This window comes from Gymnoscopelus microlampas (genome assembly GCF_963454915.1).
Source record: "Gymnoscopelus microlampas genome assembly, chromosome: 3".
In the NCBI taxonomy this organism is placed as follows: Eukaryota; Metazoa; Chordata; class Actinopteri; order Myctophiformes; family Myctophidae; genus Gymnoscopelus; species Gymnoscopelus microlampas.
Genome location: NC_139940.1, coordinates 58,272,138 through 58,291,154, shown reverse-complemented (window position 1 = coordinate 58,291,154; position 19,017 = coordinate 58,272,138). Strand labels below are relative to the sequence as shown.

The following is a 19,017-nucleotide window of genomic DNA, read 5'->3' as shown; positions in this document are numbered from 1 at the left end:
CCAGAGTTAGTGTTGAAGTGTCCTTGAGCAAGACGCTGAACCCCTCATTGCTCCTGATGAGCAGGTTGGTGCCTTGCATGGTTTCCTCCGCCATCGGTGTATGAATGTGTCTGAATGCGTGAATGTAATGCACAATCAATGTAAAGAGCCTTGGATAAAGGCACGATATAAATGCACCATTTACTGTATGCACAGGACGTTTAATATTTTGTGAACATTTTACATGAAATTCGGCATTGTCAATATCTATGCCATGTCAATTTATCCTGACAAAACAATAGTCACAAACACTTTATAAACTGTAAAATCACCATCACAAAAGCACCACATACACTAAATATTAGCCAACAAGTTTGTTTTAATGAAGATTGCAGGGAGACAGAAAATACAGCCGTCCGGAAAGGTGCGGAACAAACTCTGACTACACTATATGTCCATGTTAGTGCGAGCTCCACCAATCAGTGACATCACTGCTACACATTAGGATTGTGGGTAGTGAAGTATTTTTTCCATGACCAGAGGTGGAAAAAGTACTCACATTTCTTACTTAAGTAAAAGTATCATTACCGCAATGTAGAAACACTCTGGTCTGGTATTCAAAATTCACTTGAGTAGTACAAAGTACAAAAGTATTGGCATCAAAATATACTTAAAGTAACAAAAGTAAAACAACTCATTATGCAGAATGTCCTGTTTCACAAGTTATCATACTGTATGTATACATTTGATACAAATATAGCAGAAGTTCACAACGCGTCACGATGCGACACGTTGTGAGCTTGTAGATTGTCTATTTTCAAATAGCCAAAGATTAAATAGGGCTGAAGTGGTTAATGTATGCTTTGTAATAATAATCAAAATCTACAAAGTAACTAAAGTTTCCAAATAATTGTAGTAGAGTGGAAGTAAAAATATTCAAAATTGGAAACACCTCAAAATTGTACCTAAGCACAGTACTTAGTTACTTTACACCACTGTCCATGACATTGTGATTAAACATATTTTCCTTAAAACTACATTGATTGCATAAAGACGTGTGGCTAAGTTCTACAGCATGTAGCATTGTTTTACAACCACAAACATCGTGATGAGTCTACATTGGATTGTTACGGAAATAATAAGCTTATAATAAGGTCCTCTATGAAGAGAAGGAAAGGCAGTGTTTCTTCCGAAAACTCTGAGTTTTTCAGGCCAAGAACCCCTTAGCTGAGAAAGACATGAAGCAGGGACACCCACTACATATTGTTTAAAAATGTGTTGCAGATTAAACTTTTTCATAGATAGCTTCATAGACTTGTTTGACATCAATGTGTAGCGCTGTGTTGGATTCTTGTCCATGTGTATTTTCAGACAGTAAACCACTTAAACCCTCAATACTTAGAAAACTTGTACTTGGTCTGCTCTTTTTCCCCCTACACAAAATCTATTTGCCTAAAATAGCCAATCTGCAAGCTCACAACGCCTCAAGAGCTTGTAGGTCTGTTATTTTCGGCTGATGGACCACTCAGAAAAAGGATGCTAGGGTGGTTAATGTAAAAAAGTTCCTATCAAACAAAATATTTGGTGGCCCCCTGTAATAACTCTAAGGACCCCCTAGGCTTCCCAAACCCCGTTAAAGACCCCTGCTATATACTACACCATACTACGATAACACTAATACACTGAAGCGAACTTCAGTGAGAAAGTCAGCAGAAACTAGAAAAAGTGCTCCTCGTAGCACAGGTCTCCGCCAGGTCAGGTAGGTTATTGTGGCCTCCTGGTGGCGCTATAATAGGCCAATGTGAAAAGGGTGCCATTTCTTCTAAGGCCTTGCACGCCAATCGGACAATGCATTCATGATTTGAGGTATTTTGTTCAAAAGGTATGCTAAATTAGACCTGCTGGTGGCGCTATAACAGGCCAATGTTAAAATGGTGGCATTTCTTCCTCAACATAGTGTGAACATACGTGAAAAGTTTGACCGCAATCGGACGCTGCGTTCATGATTTGCGGCATTTTGTTCAAAACAAGCAACTCCTGCAAACTTTAGATGTGAATCTTAGCCAATCAGGATGGAATATGAAAAATCAAACAGATCAGTCTTGATCACATGACTATAGAGATCATGTGCACCAATTTGCGTGAAATCTGGATAAAATGGGAAGGAGTAATATTTAAAAAAATGTTTTACATAAATCGGCCACCTGGTGGCGCTATAAAAGGCAGATGTGAAAAATGCAGGTCAATGGTTTTTCCTTGACCTCTAGGGAGTGCGCAGTTCTACACACATCAGTGCAGTTATAGGTAAAAAAAATTCAAGTGGCATTTCTTCCTCGGCACGGCATAGTGGGAATGTGCGTGCAAACTTTCACGGTAATTGGCATGCTGTGTTCATGATTTGAGGCATTTTGTTATCCGTCAGCTATGAGGGTGGGGGAAAAAGAATAATGAAAATTATAATTTTTTGAGTAGGCCTACTTTGGGCTGATCACAGGTCAAATTTGACCCGCTAACACAAAGTGTCAGCAGGTTTCTAACACAATGCAAGGGTTAAAGGACAACTTTGTTTTTTTACAACCAAGGCTTATGTTTTAGATTGTAATTAAAGGAGACACACAATGAATTTCACTTTTTTTTATTTTTTTGGTATTTTTTAGGCTCTTGTACCCCAAAAAATATTTTTGTTTTAACGTTCAGTCATTCATTCTCATTTCAGAGATTTTCAGAATGGGCGTGTCTGAACAGGCCATCTCTGAATGGCATGTTTGCTTACGTCACGAACCATTCTGCCCATGTATTTGGACAGACAGAATTGCTCAGTAGCACCCCTCTGCCCAACAGGACGTTTTGGTATTGCAGCTGAAAGTGCTTTATAAGCCTGAGAGAATTGACTTGGGATGAGTATATCTGAGTGTTGATTTAGGCTCAAACCTTTTGAAAATGGTTTGAGGGATATACACCATATGATATTAAATATCAATTTTTTTTTTTAAATTCATGGTGTGACTCCTTTAAAGTAAATAAAAGATGAGTGTTAATTTTTTTTTTTTTACAGCTTTCTATAGTTTTAGCAATTTTTGCGATCTTTTTTACAGTGGGCGGGGGCATAATATAAACCTTGGTTGTAAAAAAACAAAGTTGTCCTTTATTTAAGGAAGCAATTATCAGAAAGGAAATTAGATTAGATTAGGTTGTTATTATTATTGGTATTTTTAGGACATTGTTTTTTAAATTCTTATTTTACTTTTAATGTAAATAGTGTTCTCTAAGTTTGTGTTTTTGTTCATATAACATTGGACATGCTGTACTGCATTTTATGATTTGTATTCTGATGTGTTTTGCCTGGAACCCACTATGGTGTAGACTAATGGGGATCCTTAATAAACAATAAACATTCAACAGAAAAGAAAATTAACACTATCTGCAGCTTGTCATGGTTTAGTATTCAGGATTCCATTCCTTAAAGATGATGGTCAGAAACGTGATGACTGTTATTACATAGCAAATGGAGAAAGCTATGTTGATTCTTTTGACCATTCTGGTCCAGTAACCAGGCCTGCCTCCAGCTCCGTTGCTCTTAAAGAACACATCCAGGTTCTTCTCCAGATCCCTCAACTCATCCAGGATCACCTGAAATCCATGGGATTCCCCTTTGAGATTAGGGTTAGGGTCCTGAAACACACATTATATTAGATGAGATTAGATGAGATGGGATTATTTATATTAGTGTTTATAAAAGGGGCTATAGAATTACATTTCACTTTTTTCCTATTAATATATTATTATTATTATTATTATTATTATTATTATTATTATTATTATTATTATTATTATTATTACCCTTATTATTATTATTATTATTATTATTATTATTATTATTATTATTATTATTATAATTATAATTATATGTATTTGTGGGCTCCACTGCGTCCCTTTCTCTGTGTTTGCATGTATGTGCGTGGAAATTGCCGGATATAGTGGGCGGGCTTTAGACCGGATCTGAGCACTGGACTCTAGAAGCCGTTCCACAGATAAAGATTTGGCCAGTGCCCAGCCTGAAGCCCAAGAACTATGTGACAAACTGTTCTGACCCGGCAATAGAGCCACCATTTGTATGAACAGCAGCAGCAGCAGCCTTTTTCTCTTCAATAAATACGATTGGCTATTCATGAAGAACATTTCTACCTTGGCCTTGTCCTCCTTCAGGTTGGGGTCTTTGTCTGTCTCTGTGTTCTGGGGGACAGAGTCTTTCTCTAACAGATACGTCACCAGCATCGTCTCCAACAGACTTATCAGCATCAGAGCAAAACTCCCACAGCAGTACGTTGCTGTGAGCGGGACACAAGTTGATTAATGTACAGTGGTTAGCACTTGAGAATGGCAGTAATACCATCTGAGTGCCTCTGTGGTGCCACTGTGGTACCACCACTACTTGGTGGTGCCGCATTTGACACCTTTTTTTAAGGTGTAGTGTGGCTGAACGGCCACCATGTGGCACATGTGAGTCCATTAACTCTACAGTACAGTATTAGCAACAGGGGAAGGGTGAATGCATTTAAAGTTAATGTTATTTTTATTTTTTGTAAACATAGAAAATAAGGGAATGAGTCCTTAGGATGAATTGAAAGTAGCAATTATTTCTTTAAACACAACTGTGTTTCAGACATTTTACTTAAGTAAAAGTAGCAATACCACAATATAAAAATACTCTATTTTATATTTACTTATTTTTAAATATACTTACCAAAAGCTAATGTTCTACAATGTTTGAAAGTAGCCGATCTAGCTTGTAGATCGGCTATTTTCAAATGGCTGTGGTATAACATAGGGCTAAAGTGGTTAATATGTATGTTTTATTATATAACAATTTATATCTGCAGAGTAACTAAAGTTTTCAAATAATTGTAGTAGTGGAGTAAAAGTACACTATTTGCCTTTGCAGGCGTTGTGGAGTAGAAGTGAAAGTACACTAATACTCCAGTACAGTAAAAAGAAAACACTTCATCATTTTCCCCAAGGTTCTATGGAACCCAAATAAAATACTCTATTACAACTAAAAGGCCTGTGTTCAAAATGTTACTTAGCCTAAGTAGCCTAACTAGTAACTAAAGTTTTCAAATAATTGCAGTTGAGTAAAAGTACAATATTTGCCTCTGCAGATGTAGTGGAGTAGAAGTAAAAGTACAGTAATACTCCAGTGAAGTAAAAAACACCTCAACATTATTCAATAATTTGTAGGCGCCCCAACCTGGAATCAAACCCTGCTCTGCAAATTGTAAGGCCATCCTCTACTCCACTACACTACTGGTACAGTGATAAGTCTGTGGGGTCAGGACGTGTCTCGTTCTCTATGTTCTGTGCACTACTCCTTGGAAAGTCAGAGATAAAAAGCATGCAGCTCCCAAAGCTGCTACTGTCTGAGAGCAGTAACTAGTAACTATAGTAGTCAACTAAAAGCATAATATAAACTACTGTCCGGCACAATTATATTGTTTTAGAATGTGAAACAGAGTTAAATGAACACAGGAGCGTATATTGTACTAACTAACTAAGGACCCCAATTTAAACAAGCCATATGGCTTTCTTATTCCTATTTAGCAGCCAGCTTCCTATTTAGTCGACCTTGGATTTGAACTGTACTTTCATGTGCTCTTTGTCTGCAAACTTCTAAATAAAGTATTCAATCAATCAAAAAACTTTTCATGGTTGGAAAAACAGAGAGAGAATGAGAGTTTTCATCTGAAGAATTGCTGGGATCCACAGAAAATCTTTGCTATCAGTCTGTCTGTCAGCGACATGCAAATTAACTGGTTTAGCACCTTGGTCTCTAGCCACACTTCATTGTCATCACAATAGACTTAGAGCCCAGGAGTTTGCCCTCCCCCCACACACACACACACACACACACAAGCACACTTTTTCAATTGCAGTTTGTTTTCATTTGATTTTAAGTGGATTTGCTAGTTTCGTTTTTAGCTTGTGAAAAGGCTTAGTTTTAGTTGAGTTTTTAAATTAGTTTCAGTGTTAATTTTAGTTGTATTATTGTAAGGGTAGTCAGGGGCAATATTCAACAAGCTCAGAATAGTGAAAATGGCAGATCTACAAGCTCACAACACGTTGCATTGCTACAACTGCTGTTGTCATCGGCTGTGTGGAGACAGAAATTAAAACTGATTCAGATAGTACTGAAGACAGAGAGAAAAACTCTAAAAATGTAATGAAAACAAAGTGCAATTGAAAACATGTAGTCAAACAAAAATACAAATGTGTGCGTGTGTGAGGATAAAATCTCTGTTGATTTATCTCTGAGAGGGTAGCCTAAAAATGTATGTATCCACTAGTGAAGTTACTCTGGTTTGGTAACAAAATGTAAAGTGCGTTATAAATAAAATCCATTATTATTATTATTATTACTCTCAGACAGTAGCAGCTTTGGGAGCTGCCAGCTTTTTATCTGACTTTCCAAGGAGTAGTGCACAGAACATAGAGAACGAGACACGTCCTGACCCCACAGACTTATCACTGTACCAGTAGTGTAGTGGAGTAGAGAGTGGTCTTACAAGTTACAGAGCAGGGTTTGATTCCAGGTTAAGGCGCCTAGAACTTACATGTGCATAATGTTGAGGTGTTTTTTTACTTTACTGGAGTATTACTGTACTTTTACTTCTACTCCACTACAACTGCAGAGGCAAATATTGTACTTTCACTCCACTACAATTATTTGAAAGCTTTAGTTACTTTGCAGATATAAATTGTTATATTATAAAACATACATATTAACCACTTTAGCCCTATTTTATACCACAGCCATTTGAAAATAGCCGATCTACAAGCTAGATCGGCTACTTTCAAACATTGTAGAACATTAGCTTTTGGTAAGTATATTTAAAAATAAGTAAATATAAAATAGAGTATTTTTATATTGTGGTATTGCTACTTTTACTTAAGTAAAATGTCTGTGCACTTCTTCCACCATGAAACACAGTTGTGTTTAAAGAAATAATTGCTACTTTCAAAGCCCACTGAGTGCAATTTACCAAAATACTTCTTGATAATATAACCCATACAATTATTTGTTTCACTTCTCAACAAGTTCAGCTTCAATTGCAGCCTCTGTTGACTGGAAGCAGCCCTGTCTCAAATAGACACAACATGCCTGTGTCTGGGCATTAGTTGCTCTCTACCGCCATCTAGTGGCACCACAGAGAAAAAAGCGGTACCGCAAAAGTAGGTGGTACCAGAGAGGCACCAGAGGGGTGCCACCCCTGACATTCTGAAGGTACAACCACTGTAACATGACGTCTACATTCATTATTATCTACTCATAGTGTACATATCAGCTAAACATTTATCCTATGTAGGGCTGGCGCCGAAAGTTCAATGGTCAGAGCATTCTTTATGTTGACATGCAGATCTCAATTGAAAGGTTAGACAATGTGGTTATTTACATTATTTTATTCGATCTCGTGATTCATGGGAATCTCCATTTTCTAGCCAATCCGGTTTTGAGAATACGAAAATGATCTGCGTGCGTGCATGTATGCGTTGTGGAAATCAAATACTGGATCTGAGCACTGAGCAGTGAATAATCGTAGATGGCTTTCAACAGGTAGGAAGACTGGTGACGCAAGTAAAGTTTAACATTCAGGAGATAGAATCTTGGAGACGGTTGGCAGATTCAATCGAAGGAGAACAAAATATAATCCCATGAGTGTTACCTATGAGTGGCACTCTGCTGGATGTGGCAGGCAGGATATCGTTGAGAATTAGTTGTAAAACTGTGATGGACAGCATTATGGTGACCTTGAAGCCCAGCTTCTCTCCACTGCTATCTGAGATCAGGAAAGATGCCATGTCTAGACACAGGAAAAACAAGACGGGCAACAGGAAGTTGACAATGTAGAGGACGGCCTTCCTCTTCATAGTGACCTAGGAGATTTTAGAAGGTCAGTGTAGAGGCAGTTCAGATTTGACAAATGCAACTGTAGCAGTTTGCATTAAAATGTAGAAATCATCCTAGCCTGTATGACCAATACCTACAGTGTAGACAATCCTATGCTGGGGTTTGTAGCTGGTCCCGTTGTGTTCGATATATGTAAAGTTGTCAAACTCCCACTCATACTCGCCCCACATCACCATTGTGGTAAGAAATATGGTGAAGTTTTTGTCAAAGGCTGCTTTGAGCTCCAATTCATCAGCTGGTAAAGGAACAGGAGAAAACACTGAGGCAATCCAGATTCCAAGCAGTCAAAAGAATCACATGAGAATTAACATAATGTACATGATTTTACCACACGCGCATTTAAAGACAAACAGTTGAGTCACTCACTAAAGTATATCTCAGAGGCAAATGTTATGTTGCAGGACTGAGTGTCGAAGGGGAACTTATAGACATTCATCCTGCAGGTGCTGACGACCACTTCTTCTTTCTTAGTATAGACTGTCCCATCATGTTTAATGTGGACATAAGGACTGAGAGTAGCACCAGCCTCTAACCTGGAAGACGCACGCGTGCGCACGCGTGCGCACGCACACACGCACGCACGCACGCATGCGCACACACACACACACACACACACACACACACACACACACACACACACACACACACACACACACACACATCTTTAAAGCACATTTTAAAAATATATATTTGTAACACCAATAATGTTATTGACTAGTCCATACCCAGCACACAGAATATGTGCTAAATTAGCTTAAACTTAAAATGTACTTCAATCAGTTTTAACATATCAACTCGCTGAGAAATCACGTAATACATCTGTGTATACAATTATGTGTGTGTGTGTGTGTGTGTGTGTGTGTGTGTGTGTGTGTGTGTGTGGGTGGGTGGGTGGGTGTGTGTTCCCACCTCTCATCGATGGTGATATCAGGCTTCCACAGATATTCACTGGGTACAGAAAAATGCAGAATTCCACAAAACTTAGCGGGATCCCAGGAGATGAACTCATTTGTCCATTTCTACAGCAGAAGTAAGATTACAAACAAATCAGGAATCATTTTTAAATGTATTTTCTGTGACATGTTGGTGCCCTAGAGTCTAGGGCACCAACATGTCACAGAAAATACATTTATGGATATTTCCATATCCGGGTGTGATACAATGAAATGTGTCACTGCGAGGGAGGCCCACAATGAAATGTGAACCGGCAAGAAAAAAAAAAAAAAAAAAAAACCCCGTTGCGTAGATCTACGCGACTGGCACGCTGCGCAATTATTTAGGTTCGCGTAGATCTATGTATTAATACACATTGCCATACATACTATATGCTTCCAGTCACTAATTTAAAGTCTTCTTTCAATCACCATGATATACGCTTTGGTAAATTATGGTCCCGTTTATCTAAAATGTTATGATAAAGTAGGGTATGCTCTAGGAGGGGCGGGATGATTTGATTGACAAGCTACACAACCAATAGCATTCATTCCCCACCCCCGCTCTTGATTGACAAGTTACCCAACCAATAGCATTAATTTAGTGATTTATTTCCGGTTGCTTTTTGGTACAGTATATATTAAAGATGGCGGATTTGAAATTGTTGAAAAATAGGCTTCATTTACGGTCTGTAGAGTCTGGGGGCGTCACTTTGTCCATCTCTTTTATACATATATGGAGTACTATGGAGTGTCCAAAACAGTTTTGGCTGCTTTCCTGACGTTGTTTAACTCATTCACTGCCAGCTATAAATACATAAATAAATCACCTACTGCCAGTGATTTTTTGTTTTCCTTACCTAAGTAGTCACAGAATATTTATCTCCAGTATGATCGATCCCCCGATCGTTGCTAATCACGGAGCGTTTCACTGTGCTTCCACAAAAAGAAAATGTCATCACGACCCCCCGTTCGCTTGTTATACGCCGTTGAAAATACCATGTCTCGCCAATCCTCCTATAATTCTACATTTTCTACATTTTTTTTTATTCTACTAATTCTCGCGACGGGACGCGCGCCATGTCCAACCAAACACTGCACATACTTTGGCTGCACATAACCCAGGTATGGACTAGTACATAGTAAAACACACGAGGCGAGATGCAGTTGTGACTGAGCCTGAAATGGTGACTCATAGGTTGGGGAACAGCGCCATCTAGTGGAAAACTACTGAAAATACACAACTGGTCATACTCGTCATTGGAACTGTGGACCTCGGGCCAACTGGTAGTCAATGAGTTAATTAAACTAGTCCATACCCGTGGGGGGACATGCGCACATGATCTGGCAACCCGAAAGGCAGTTTGTCCCATAGCTCGCGGGGCCATCCCACAGCTGGGCAGCTGTAACCATGGCGACATGCTTTTACACAAAAACGCTAATAAACAGATGAGATTTGGTGAAATCAAAAAACGGGCTTCGCTGGTCCGTGCACATGCTAATGGTGAATGTGTGTGTGCAAATTCAGATCAATTGCTCCAGCCAGTGAGGAGAACCGGGCAGAAGAGATTTTGGTCTCACCACATTTTGGTCTCACCACGATTTTCGCCTCACCAGAGGTTTGTGGAATTATAGGAGGATGTAATTTAATTACATTTAATTAAATACATTCTATAACTATCAGTGAAATAAGGTTAGGTTAGGTTTTCATTTCACAAAATTATTTATTGGTATATACAAAATGTCAATATTTGTAAGAACTCCTGGGACAAATGTTCACACATATCAGCCCTGGTCTAATTTGAGTCAGGGGGAGTTATGTAGGATATTCAGAATTTCAACCAAAAACTTGGTACAATCAGCTGGGGCATTGTGGGCGGGCATGAAGGTCACTGTGGCCTCATGGCAGGTCATGAGGTCGCGAAGGTCACTGTGACCTCATGATGGGCAGAGGGCCAAACTGAGGGGCCATTGAGGGGTGAAATTCCTACCCTGGTACAGACTATATTTCTCCTGTCCAAATTATACCTCCTTGTGTTTTTCGTGAATACTTTAATTTTAGTGAATAATACTGCTGAATTTCTACCCGTCTAGTCCAGATAAGTCTAACCATTGAAATGTATTAGAGCTTGTAACTAAACGATAACTACAAAGGATCCATTGGAACACAGGTTATTTATGACATTTTCTGTAAAGTTACAGTTTTGGAATTTCAAGGTTTCCATCGGACAGCAATAATATGAATTCAGGACTCACCATTTCAATCCAGAGGTATGAAATTAGTTTCTGGTCTTTCTCAACCTGTGAATAAACATACATAAATGAGAATTTTCCAACCAACAATCACAACTCATAACTGATGAAAATAGCATACACATATATATGAAGCAGATGATACAGAGAGGTGGGGAAAATAATCAATTCTACAATGCATTGCGATTCGACCGTGCAGTGCGTGCACAATTCTGCTTCGATGCAGCGACGTGAAACAATCTATTATAGCTGATTTACATTTGATTTAATGTTGATGTACTTCAAAGCAGTTTCTAAATAAAGAAGTACTTCACTATGTATGTATCCAAATGCTTGTATTAACTGATGATAAATGTACAGTACATTGTTGTGCAGTAATACAGAAAAGTGAGATGCATCGAAATGCATCGTAGAATGAAATAAAATCGTTAAGAGGGGAATTGTAATAGAATTGATTTGAGAGGCTAGTGCCAATGCACACCTCTAACGCCACAGAAAAGGCAACATATGCATGCACTTGGAATGAATTACAACGCACTTTAAAAATGGATTCCATGGTTTCACTGGATCAATTTAAAAACTTGCTAGCTAATCTTGTTGTTTTAAATTGTCACTGTTTTAAATAAGCTGTCTTTATTACTGTTTTATTCTGGGTTTTTTTTCACATACATAACTTGTTTATCCTGTTGTTTTTTTATTTATCATTATTATTTACACTGTTGTATATGCTTCTGTACTCTCGGCATCATTGAAAATGAGGGCTCTGCCCTCAATGTATCCCAGAGAAAATAAATAAAGGTTGAATGAATGCACACATATACATAAGAACAAAGTATATAGGAGCTCATGCAAACAAATAAATATTTATATCATAGCTCCCTGGTTGCCCAGCCAAGTTAAAGGAGCACTTCACCCCTGGAAGAAGTCCCAGTCACTCAATGTTAATAATATTTGTAGTAGATAACAGTAGCAAAATTTCAAATTTGCACCCTATGGCCAGAAAAATATAGAAGTCTGTGTGTTTGACTGGATGACTGGGGTTTGGCTGCATTACTACAATGACCACAATGCTTTGGGGCTCTGCACTTCCTTGTGGGGAGGAGGCTGTGTGGGGGCGTGGTCTACATTGTAACTTTCCCCTCCCAGTTCTCACTATATCAACAACAACACATACAGCACATTGGCAAGTGTTGCCACGTCTGCTTATTATAAGCGTCTGGTTTCTAAAATGTAGTTGATATTTGGGCTTGTTTCCAAATGTTTTGATTGTTGTTTAAACCAGTGGTTCTCAAACATGTTCATGTACTTTTCCACGGACCCTCATCTGTGCACTGCGCGCCAACATATTTGCCAGGGAGACACTACCAAAAATGTGTTGTTAAAATGTTTAAAAAATATTCCACATTTTGCACTATTTTCCCCTCAAGATTTTTTGGAAAATAGCAGACCTACAAGCTCAACCTGCGTTACATCGTTACACATGTCTAGGTTTAAAGTGCTCTTGGCTTAGGTATTTTCTTTTGGGCTTGTTATACCTGGTTGCTTATTTCTCTCACAAGATCTGGCAACACTGAATGCTTTAGAATGATGAATGTTACGTTCCGACTTTTTTGTCTACCTTTGGATCACAAAACACAACATCGAAGCCATGTTCTTTCTTGGACCACTTGAAATCTGCCTCTGTTGAACCAGTAGGCTACAGTTGGACCATAGGCTAACAGTCCCATCATCACCGTGTCTTTGTTGCGCCAGCAAGGTGAAACTAGTCTTGGCTGCTGTTGTATTGTGTTCTGTATTGATTTGATTGTATCTTATCGTAAACTAAATATATCATGTATAAATTAGCATAGTAACACTAATCGTGTGTGTCTGTGTGTGTGTGTGTGTGTGTGTGTGTGCGCGCGCGCGTGTGCATCATATTTTTTCCAACATTCCATCCCACCATGTAGACAGTCCGGTGCTGGTGACGTGACGTCCATCTTCTACTTGGGAGTCGGCCATCCATGGAGATGCGGCATAGTCAACAATATAATAATAAAACAAAACGTTTCATACTCATGTCATGTGTGACTCCGTATATCTGAGAGAGCATAATGTTTCACTGTCATTTCCAGTTATATTCTTTGGACTAAACTAAACCGTTTCATGCTTTCAATTGGTGTACGGATAATATTAGGTTTTTAGCCTATTGTATCTGAGACCAGTAAAGTTGAATCCAATGTGCTGGCCCAGAAAAATAATGATTACATGTAGAAGTAAATACTAACAGAAAGAGTTTTTCACTATTATATCTGTAATGCTTACAGTCATGTAATTATGTACCATTCTGACAAATGAAAGACCATCTCCTATATCATGAAACAGTTCAAAAGAACCCATTATAGAATTGGGTGTTCATACATTTTGTCATTATAAATGCTTACACAATGTAGAATATACCATGATCAATGAGTAGAACAAGCAGTGTGTAAATGTAACCGTTTTATTTAGAAAAATAATATAAATGCTGTAGTCCCAGGTCTTCAACAGCAGTTCCATTTTTGCAGGCTGATGACAATTTCTGTCCTGTCATTGGAAAGAAAACATTAGATTAGACTTGTAGTTTACATGGATATCATCCGACGTGATACCTAATTTATTCTTAGTTGCATGCGCACCGAAAATAGCAGACCTACAAGCTCACAAAGTGTTGAGTCCGCGACGCGTTGTGAGCTTGTAGATCTGCTATTTTTAGGGACCCGACGGCGTCATGTACTCAGTAGCTCTGAAACATGTCAGTCATGGCGGAGCTTCAACCTGGTATTTGCACTTTCTACATGTACAGACCTACATCTACATAAACGTTCAGATTTCAAATATAAAGTCCTGACCTCATGCCAATCGGGTGGGTCTAAGTACCAGTATCTTCCGTATTGTTTAATAAAAAGCATTTTAATCCAATCGGTGGCCATTTTCTCCTTATGCTTTCAATTACGCAACCCTATCGGTTGGGATGTGTATTGCACTCTGATACAATATACATCTATGAGAAAATGGCCACCGTTCGGAATTAAATGTTTTTTATTGAACAATACGGAAGATATACGGGTACTTAGACCCACCCGATTGCAATTGTAACATCCGTGGCAACGGGGTAAGAACTTTATATTTGAAATCTGACCGTTTATGTAGATGAACGGGCTGTAAATTGAAAAAGTGACAAAACCAGGTTGAAGTTCCGCCATGACCGTCATGTTTCAGGGCTACAGTCAAAGTAAACAATAACACACTTTACATATGCACGCCACGGCTCCACAAATACGATAATAAAAGATTGATGCCAGCACTCACGTTGTGTCCCTCACGAATAGGATAGGACAGGCTACTGTGTATGTTCCACCAAGAATCATCCCAGACGCGTTGTTGCTGCTCTTCGTCTGCTGCAGCTGCTGCCCTTGTCCCCGCGCTGCGGTTGTTCTTCGGTGTACTCGGGTTCAAATAAGTAACCCTGCTGTATTTCTGACTCCGAAATAACGTAAAAATAGTCATCTTCCTCCATGGATTGGTTGGACTTTCATATGTTTGGAGACGCCATGATTGTGCTATGTGCATGTGAGGTAGCTAATGGGAGTGTCCGAATGGGGAAAGAAGGGTGGACGAAGTGTTTGGGAGACACCCTCAGGGGCCGGTCCTTTGAACCATGGGGGTTGGTTTGGGTTTGAACTACACCTGTAGTCACCTGCAGTATGTAGTGCGGACATAAGGTGAGATACGGCTGAAAACGTCATTTGACGCTTTCAGCCGTGTCTCACGGATCAAAAATCTAAAAACACAGATACAACACAAAAAAAAACACCAGGATCATGTTTATGGCCAATTATGGGGTCCAAGACTTCATAAAAATAGGAGTTTTATCAAAAATCGGCGAAGTGTCCCTTTAACCACTTTGTCCCAATTTGGGGCAGTCATATAGGCAAACATTCTCAAATATAATGAAAATAGCACATCTACAAGCTCACAACGTGTCAGATTGGCTATTTTAACTGACATAAGTATTCGTGACTACTAATTGAAGCCGAGGCCGAATTGGGCCAAATCGCATGGATGAGCCCTGACAGCACATGGTTGGTGCTACAGACTCCAAATTTCGCACACAGATAGCTCAGACCTTTGCCTACGATCTTAGCTAGGCCTCGACCCGACCCGATATGCGGTTTTCCGGAACCAACGCGAAAGGTTCGGAATCTCCATATGCGGAGTCCTGACTACTAATTGAAGCCAATGGACGCCGAATCCAAATTGGCCCGAATCGCATGGATGAGCCCTGAAAGCACATGGTTGGTGCTACAGACTCCAAATTTCGCACACAGATAGCTCAGACCTTTGCCTACGATCTTAGCTAGGCCTCGACCCGACCCGATACACAGTTTTTCGGATCCGGCACGAAAGGTTTGGAATCTCCGTATGCGGAGATGACTGACATCGGGCTGTTCCGGAGCAAGCGCTGACTCATTGTGACATCACTTCATAAAAGGCATCACATACACTAGATGAGTCAACAAAAAATCTCTGAGTGTGGCATAAACTATAGTCTTTCTTCCTCTCACTCCGAGGTGACAGATGAAAGTATATAAGCCGGCTTCTAAGCTAAGTCCAGCACTCTTGACAGACCTCTGCATATAGTCTATAAGCAGCTCTCAAAAAAATGAGTACTCCAGCAAAGCTACCAAAGCTAAACCCCGGTGAAGGAGAAATAATTCGTAACAACTTGGTACTTCTAAATTATCAGTGCAAGTTCATGGAAAGCCGGAAGGAATTGCAGGAGCAGGCCTTCAAGACATCGACTCAAGTCCTTCTTTATATACAAAAACTGGAGCAGGAAAAAAGAAAAATGAACCAAAGAATTACAAAACTCGATTGGGATGCGAAATGGAAAGCTAATAAGGCTGTTGCTGGGGATCAGATGGGACAGTCAACATCTGCTAGCCAGACAGGAGGAGCAGACGGAGGAGGAGACAGTGTTCCTGGGGAGCAGATGGAACAGTCAACATCTGGTGGGAAGACAGGAGGAGCAGACAGAGGAGGAGACAGTTTTTTTGATGAGATCGGTGATGAAGAATTAATTAACTGTGCTGCTTTTACTGAAGAAAACAAGGATCAGTCCTCCCTGGCTAGGCTCATCAAAGAGAGCAACTTGATAATCTGGCACGAGATATTCAGTGTTAACCGATTTAATGTTGAGTGTGTGGAAAGAACACTGAGGGACCTCATGCACTCACAACAACCTTGGGGTGGCAAAACTGTCCTTCTGGGTGGAGACCCTAGGCAGACACTCCCTGTTATTAAAAGAGCAAGCAGAGCCCAGATAGTTACAGCATGCATCCAGATGTCACCACTGTATCCTCTCATGAAGCACCACAAGCTTAACATCAACATGAGGACAGAAACAGCTGAAAGGGACTTCTCCAACTATCTTCTTGCTTTAGGGGACGGAAAACTCCCTCACGAGGACACAGAAGTTCAAATCCGAATTCCACCACAACACTTGGTTAAGGATCTGAATACTCTGATTTCTTACACCTTTCCTGACCTGCAAAATGGATGTATCAACAAAGACAACCTTCTCAAAGGCACTGTATACACTCCTCTGAACAATGACATCCGAGAAATCAACAATATATGCTTGGCTGACTTACCTACAGAAGAGAGAGTCTACCTTTCAGCCGACTCAATTCAGGAGGACGGCCACAAGGATTACGTGACTGTGGAATTACTCAATTCACTGACACCCTCTGGAATCCCTGATCATAACCTCAAATTGAAAGTAGGCGCACCAGTCATGCTGCTTAGAAACCTGCAATCAGGTCCTGACCGCACTCTCAAGAATGGCACCAGAATGGTGGTAATGCAAATGATGGACAGAGTCATTGAGTGTTAGATTGCAGTAGGCACAAACAGGGGTGAAACAATCTTCCTACCAAGAATACCTCACTATGACAGAGGTGAGCTTCCCTTCACCTTCATTAGACGACAGTTCCCTATCCGCTTAGCATTCTCTGTTACAATCAATAAGGGTCAGGGCCAAGAGAATGAACGAGTTGGCATCTACTTGCCTAAACCTGTGTTCGCTCATGGCCAACTCTACACAGCCTTCTCTAGAGGAAAGAGAGCCAGCGCTGTAAAAGTTTTCATTGTGGATAATGACAAGGGCATTACTGACAACATTGTTTATAGCGAACTCCTTTAGGATAATGGGCATAAATGGACACAGACAGACACAGAGATCTCCATATACGGGCATAAAAGGGACACACCCAGACACATACAGAGATGTCCATATATCACAGACACAGATAGCTCCATATATGGGCATAAATGCACACACAGATGGGCATAAATGGACACAGGCAAACAGATGGCCAAAACGGGTCCTATGACAACAGGTATAATGGGGTTTGATTTAAAGGGTGGAGCATTCATTCCCTATTTACATCGTTCCTGTGTAGGCCGGTCCCCGACTAGACCCTCGGCCACCCGAAGGGCTAGACCCTCGGCCGCCCGAATGGGCGGCCGAGCTTCTAGTAACATATAAATGGAGAACCGGAGTTGTAATGTAAATTAACATCAACATGTTTGCCTTTGCTTCCCTCATAGCCAGACGTCATATTGCTCCACTGGAGGAGCCCTAATCCTCCTAGTGTGTCATCCTGGTTAAAAGATTTGTCAACGTTTCTCCATTTAGAAAAAAACTGAATTCACAGTTAGAGGTTCCCTGAAAATGATCCATATCTCTTGTACATTAACTCTTTAACCACAATCGATACAACTAAGGAATAACAATCCCCCGCTGTTATTTTTATTGTTGTATTTATTTGATTCTATGTTTTGTTACTAATTTATTTTTTCTCTCTTTATTTCCTTTTTGTGTGAGTTAATTTATTCTACTTCCCTTTGGGCATGGATGAGCGAGGGTGGGCGGGTAATTGTTAGGGGTTGTTTTGTTGAATAGTAGTTGTTTTCCTTCCTGTTTTGTTTTGTTTCTGCTGTTCTGTATGTGGCTGTGTATGTCTTGTATTTTAAAATGGAAAAAATTGAATACAAATATCCCCCCCCCCCCAAAAAAAAAAAGGAAAGTAACATCAGGGCTTAATTCCTTAATACACCAATCAAATAAATGCAGCATGCTGTGCTCTAGCTTTGCCCTCATTGTCGAATGTCAATACGACAGAAAATGCTTTGAAAACACAATGTTCACTTACCACGTCTAAAATAGCGTTGAGCGCAACATCCAACCACACCACAGTGGGTTTTGTGTGGTCTTTAACGGGTCGTATTGCTTTATACAGCCTGTTGTCTTGTGTCATGTTCAGGTGGTTTAAAATGGTAAGGTAACTACACACCATACCTTGAACAGAGAGAGTAAAAACTATGAATGAAAGGGAATATTTATTTTAAAAGTCTGCAAATTCTGCAAGTATGCACCACACACAAGGAATATCCATTATGTATGGTCATTGAAAGGCCATTATGCATTCCTTGAGCTTTGGTGTTGGCAGGCATAATTCATATTAGACACTAGGTCTGTCCCCGACTAAGAATGTATTTAGATGTACAACTCCAGAACATTATAACCCACCGATGCAAAACTCTATACAACTCATTCCATTATATAATGTTTTTCCTGTATTGTTAAGTATTAATGGGTATATCATTTATGTGGAAATATGTATAATACTGTGCGGTCTTACACAAACGTACACACAGACACATATTTGAACGATCCAACAAATAAAACCATGCTAAACAAAAAGCATAAATGTGAAATGCATCTTCTACAGTCATGTTTAGTGATCATGCTTGTATAGGGATTATTCTCAATATTTGGTAGTTTTGACAATTCACCACAACAGA

The 19,017-nt window shown here is 39.7% G+C and overlaps 1 protein-coding gene across 4 annotated transcripts in view; it reads right to left on the bottom strand.

Moving 5' to 3' along the window:
- Positions 1–338: 338 nt before the first annotated feature.
- The window catches only part of LOC311042468 (5-hydroxytryptamine receptor 3A-like), a 30,217-nt gene continuing 11,538 nt past the window's right edge, over positions 339–19,017 (bottom strand). For 3 of the 4 annotated variants that reach the window (XM_084053216.1, XM_084053218.1, XM_084053217.1), the window contains 8 exons: positions 18,366–18,511; positions 11,131–11,175; positions 8,852–8,961; positions 8,309–8,475; positions 8,020–8,177; positions 7,698–7,908; positions 4,165–4,307; positions 339–3,651 (listed from right to left, as the gene is read on the bottom strand). In XM_084053216.1, coding sequence (XP_083909342.1) covers positions 3,418–3,651; positions 4,165–4,307; positions 7,698–7,908; positions 8,020–8,177; positions 8,309–8,475; positions 8,852–8,961; positions 11,131–11,175; positions 18,366–18,511 — 1,214 coding nt within the window. In that variant the 3' untranslated portion in view covers positions 339–3,417. The remainder of the gene's footprint in view (positions 3,652–4,164; positions 4,308–7,697; positions 7,909–8,019; positions 8,178–8,308; positions 8,476–8,851; positions 8,962–11,130; positions 11,176–18,365; positions 18,512–19,017) is intronic. The other variant, XM_084053219.1, reaches the window with a different exon arrangement.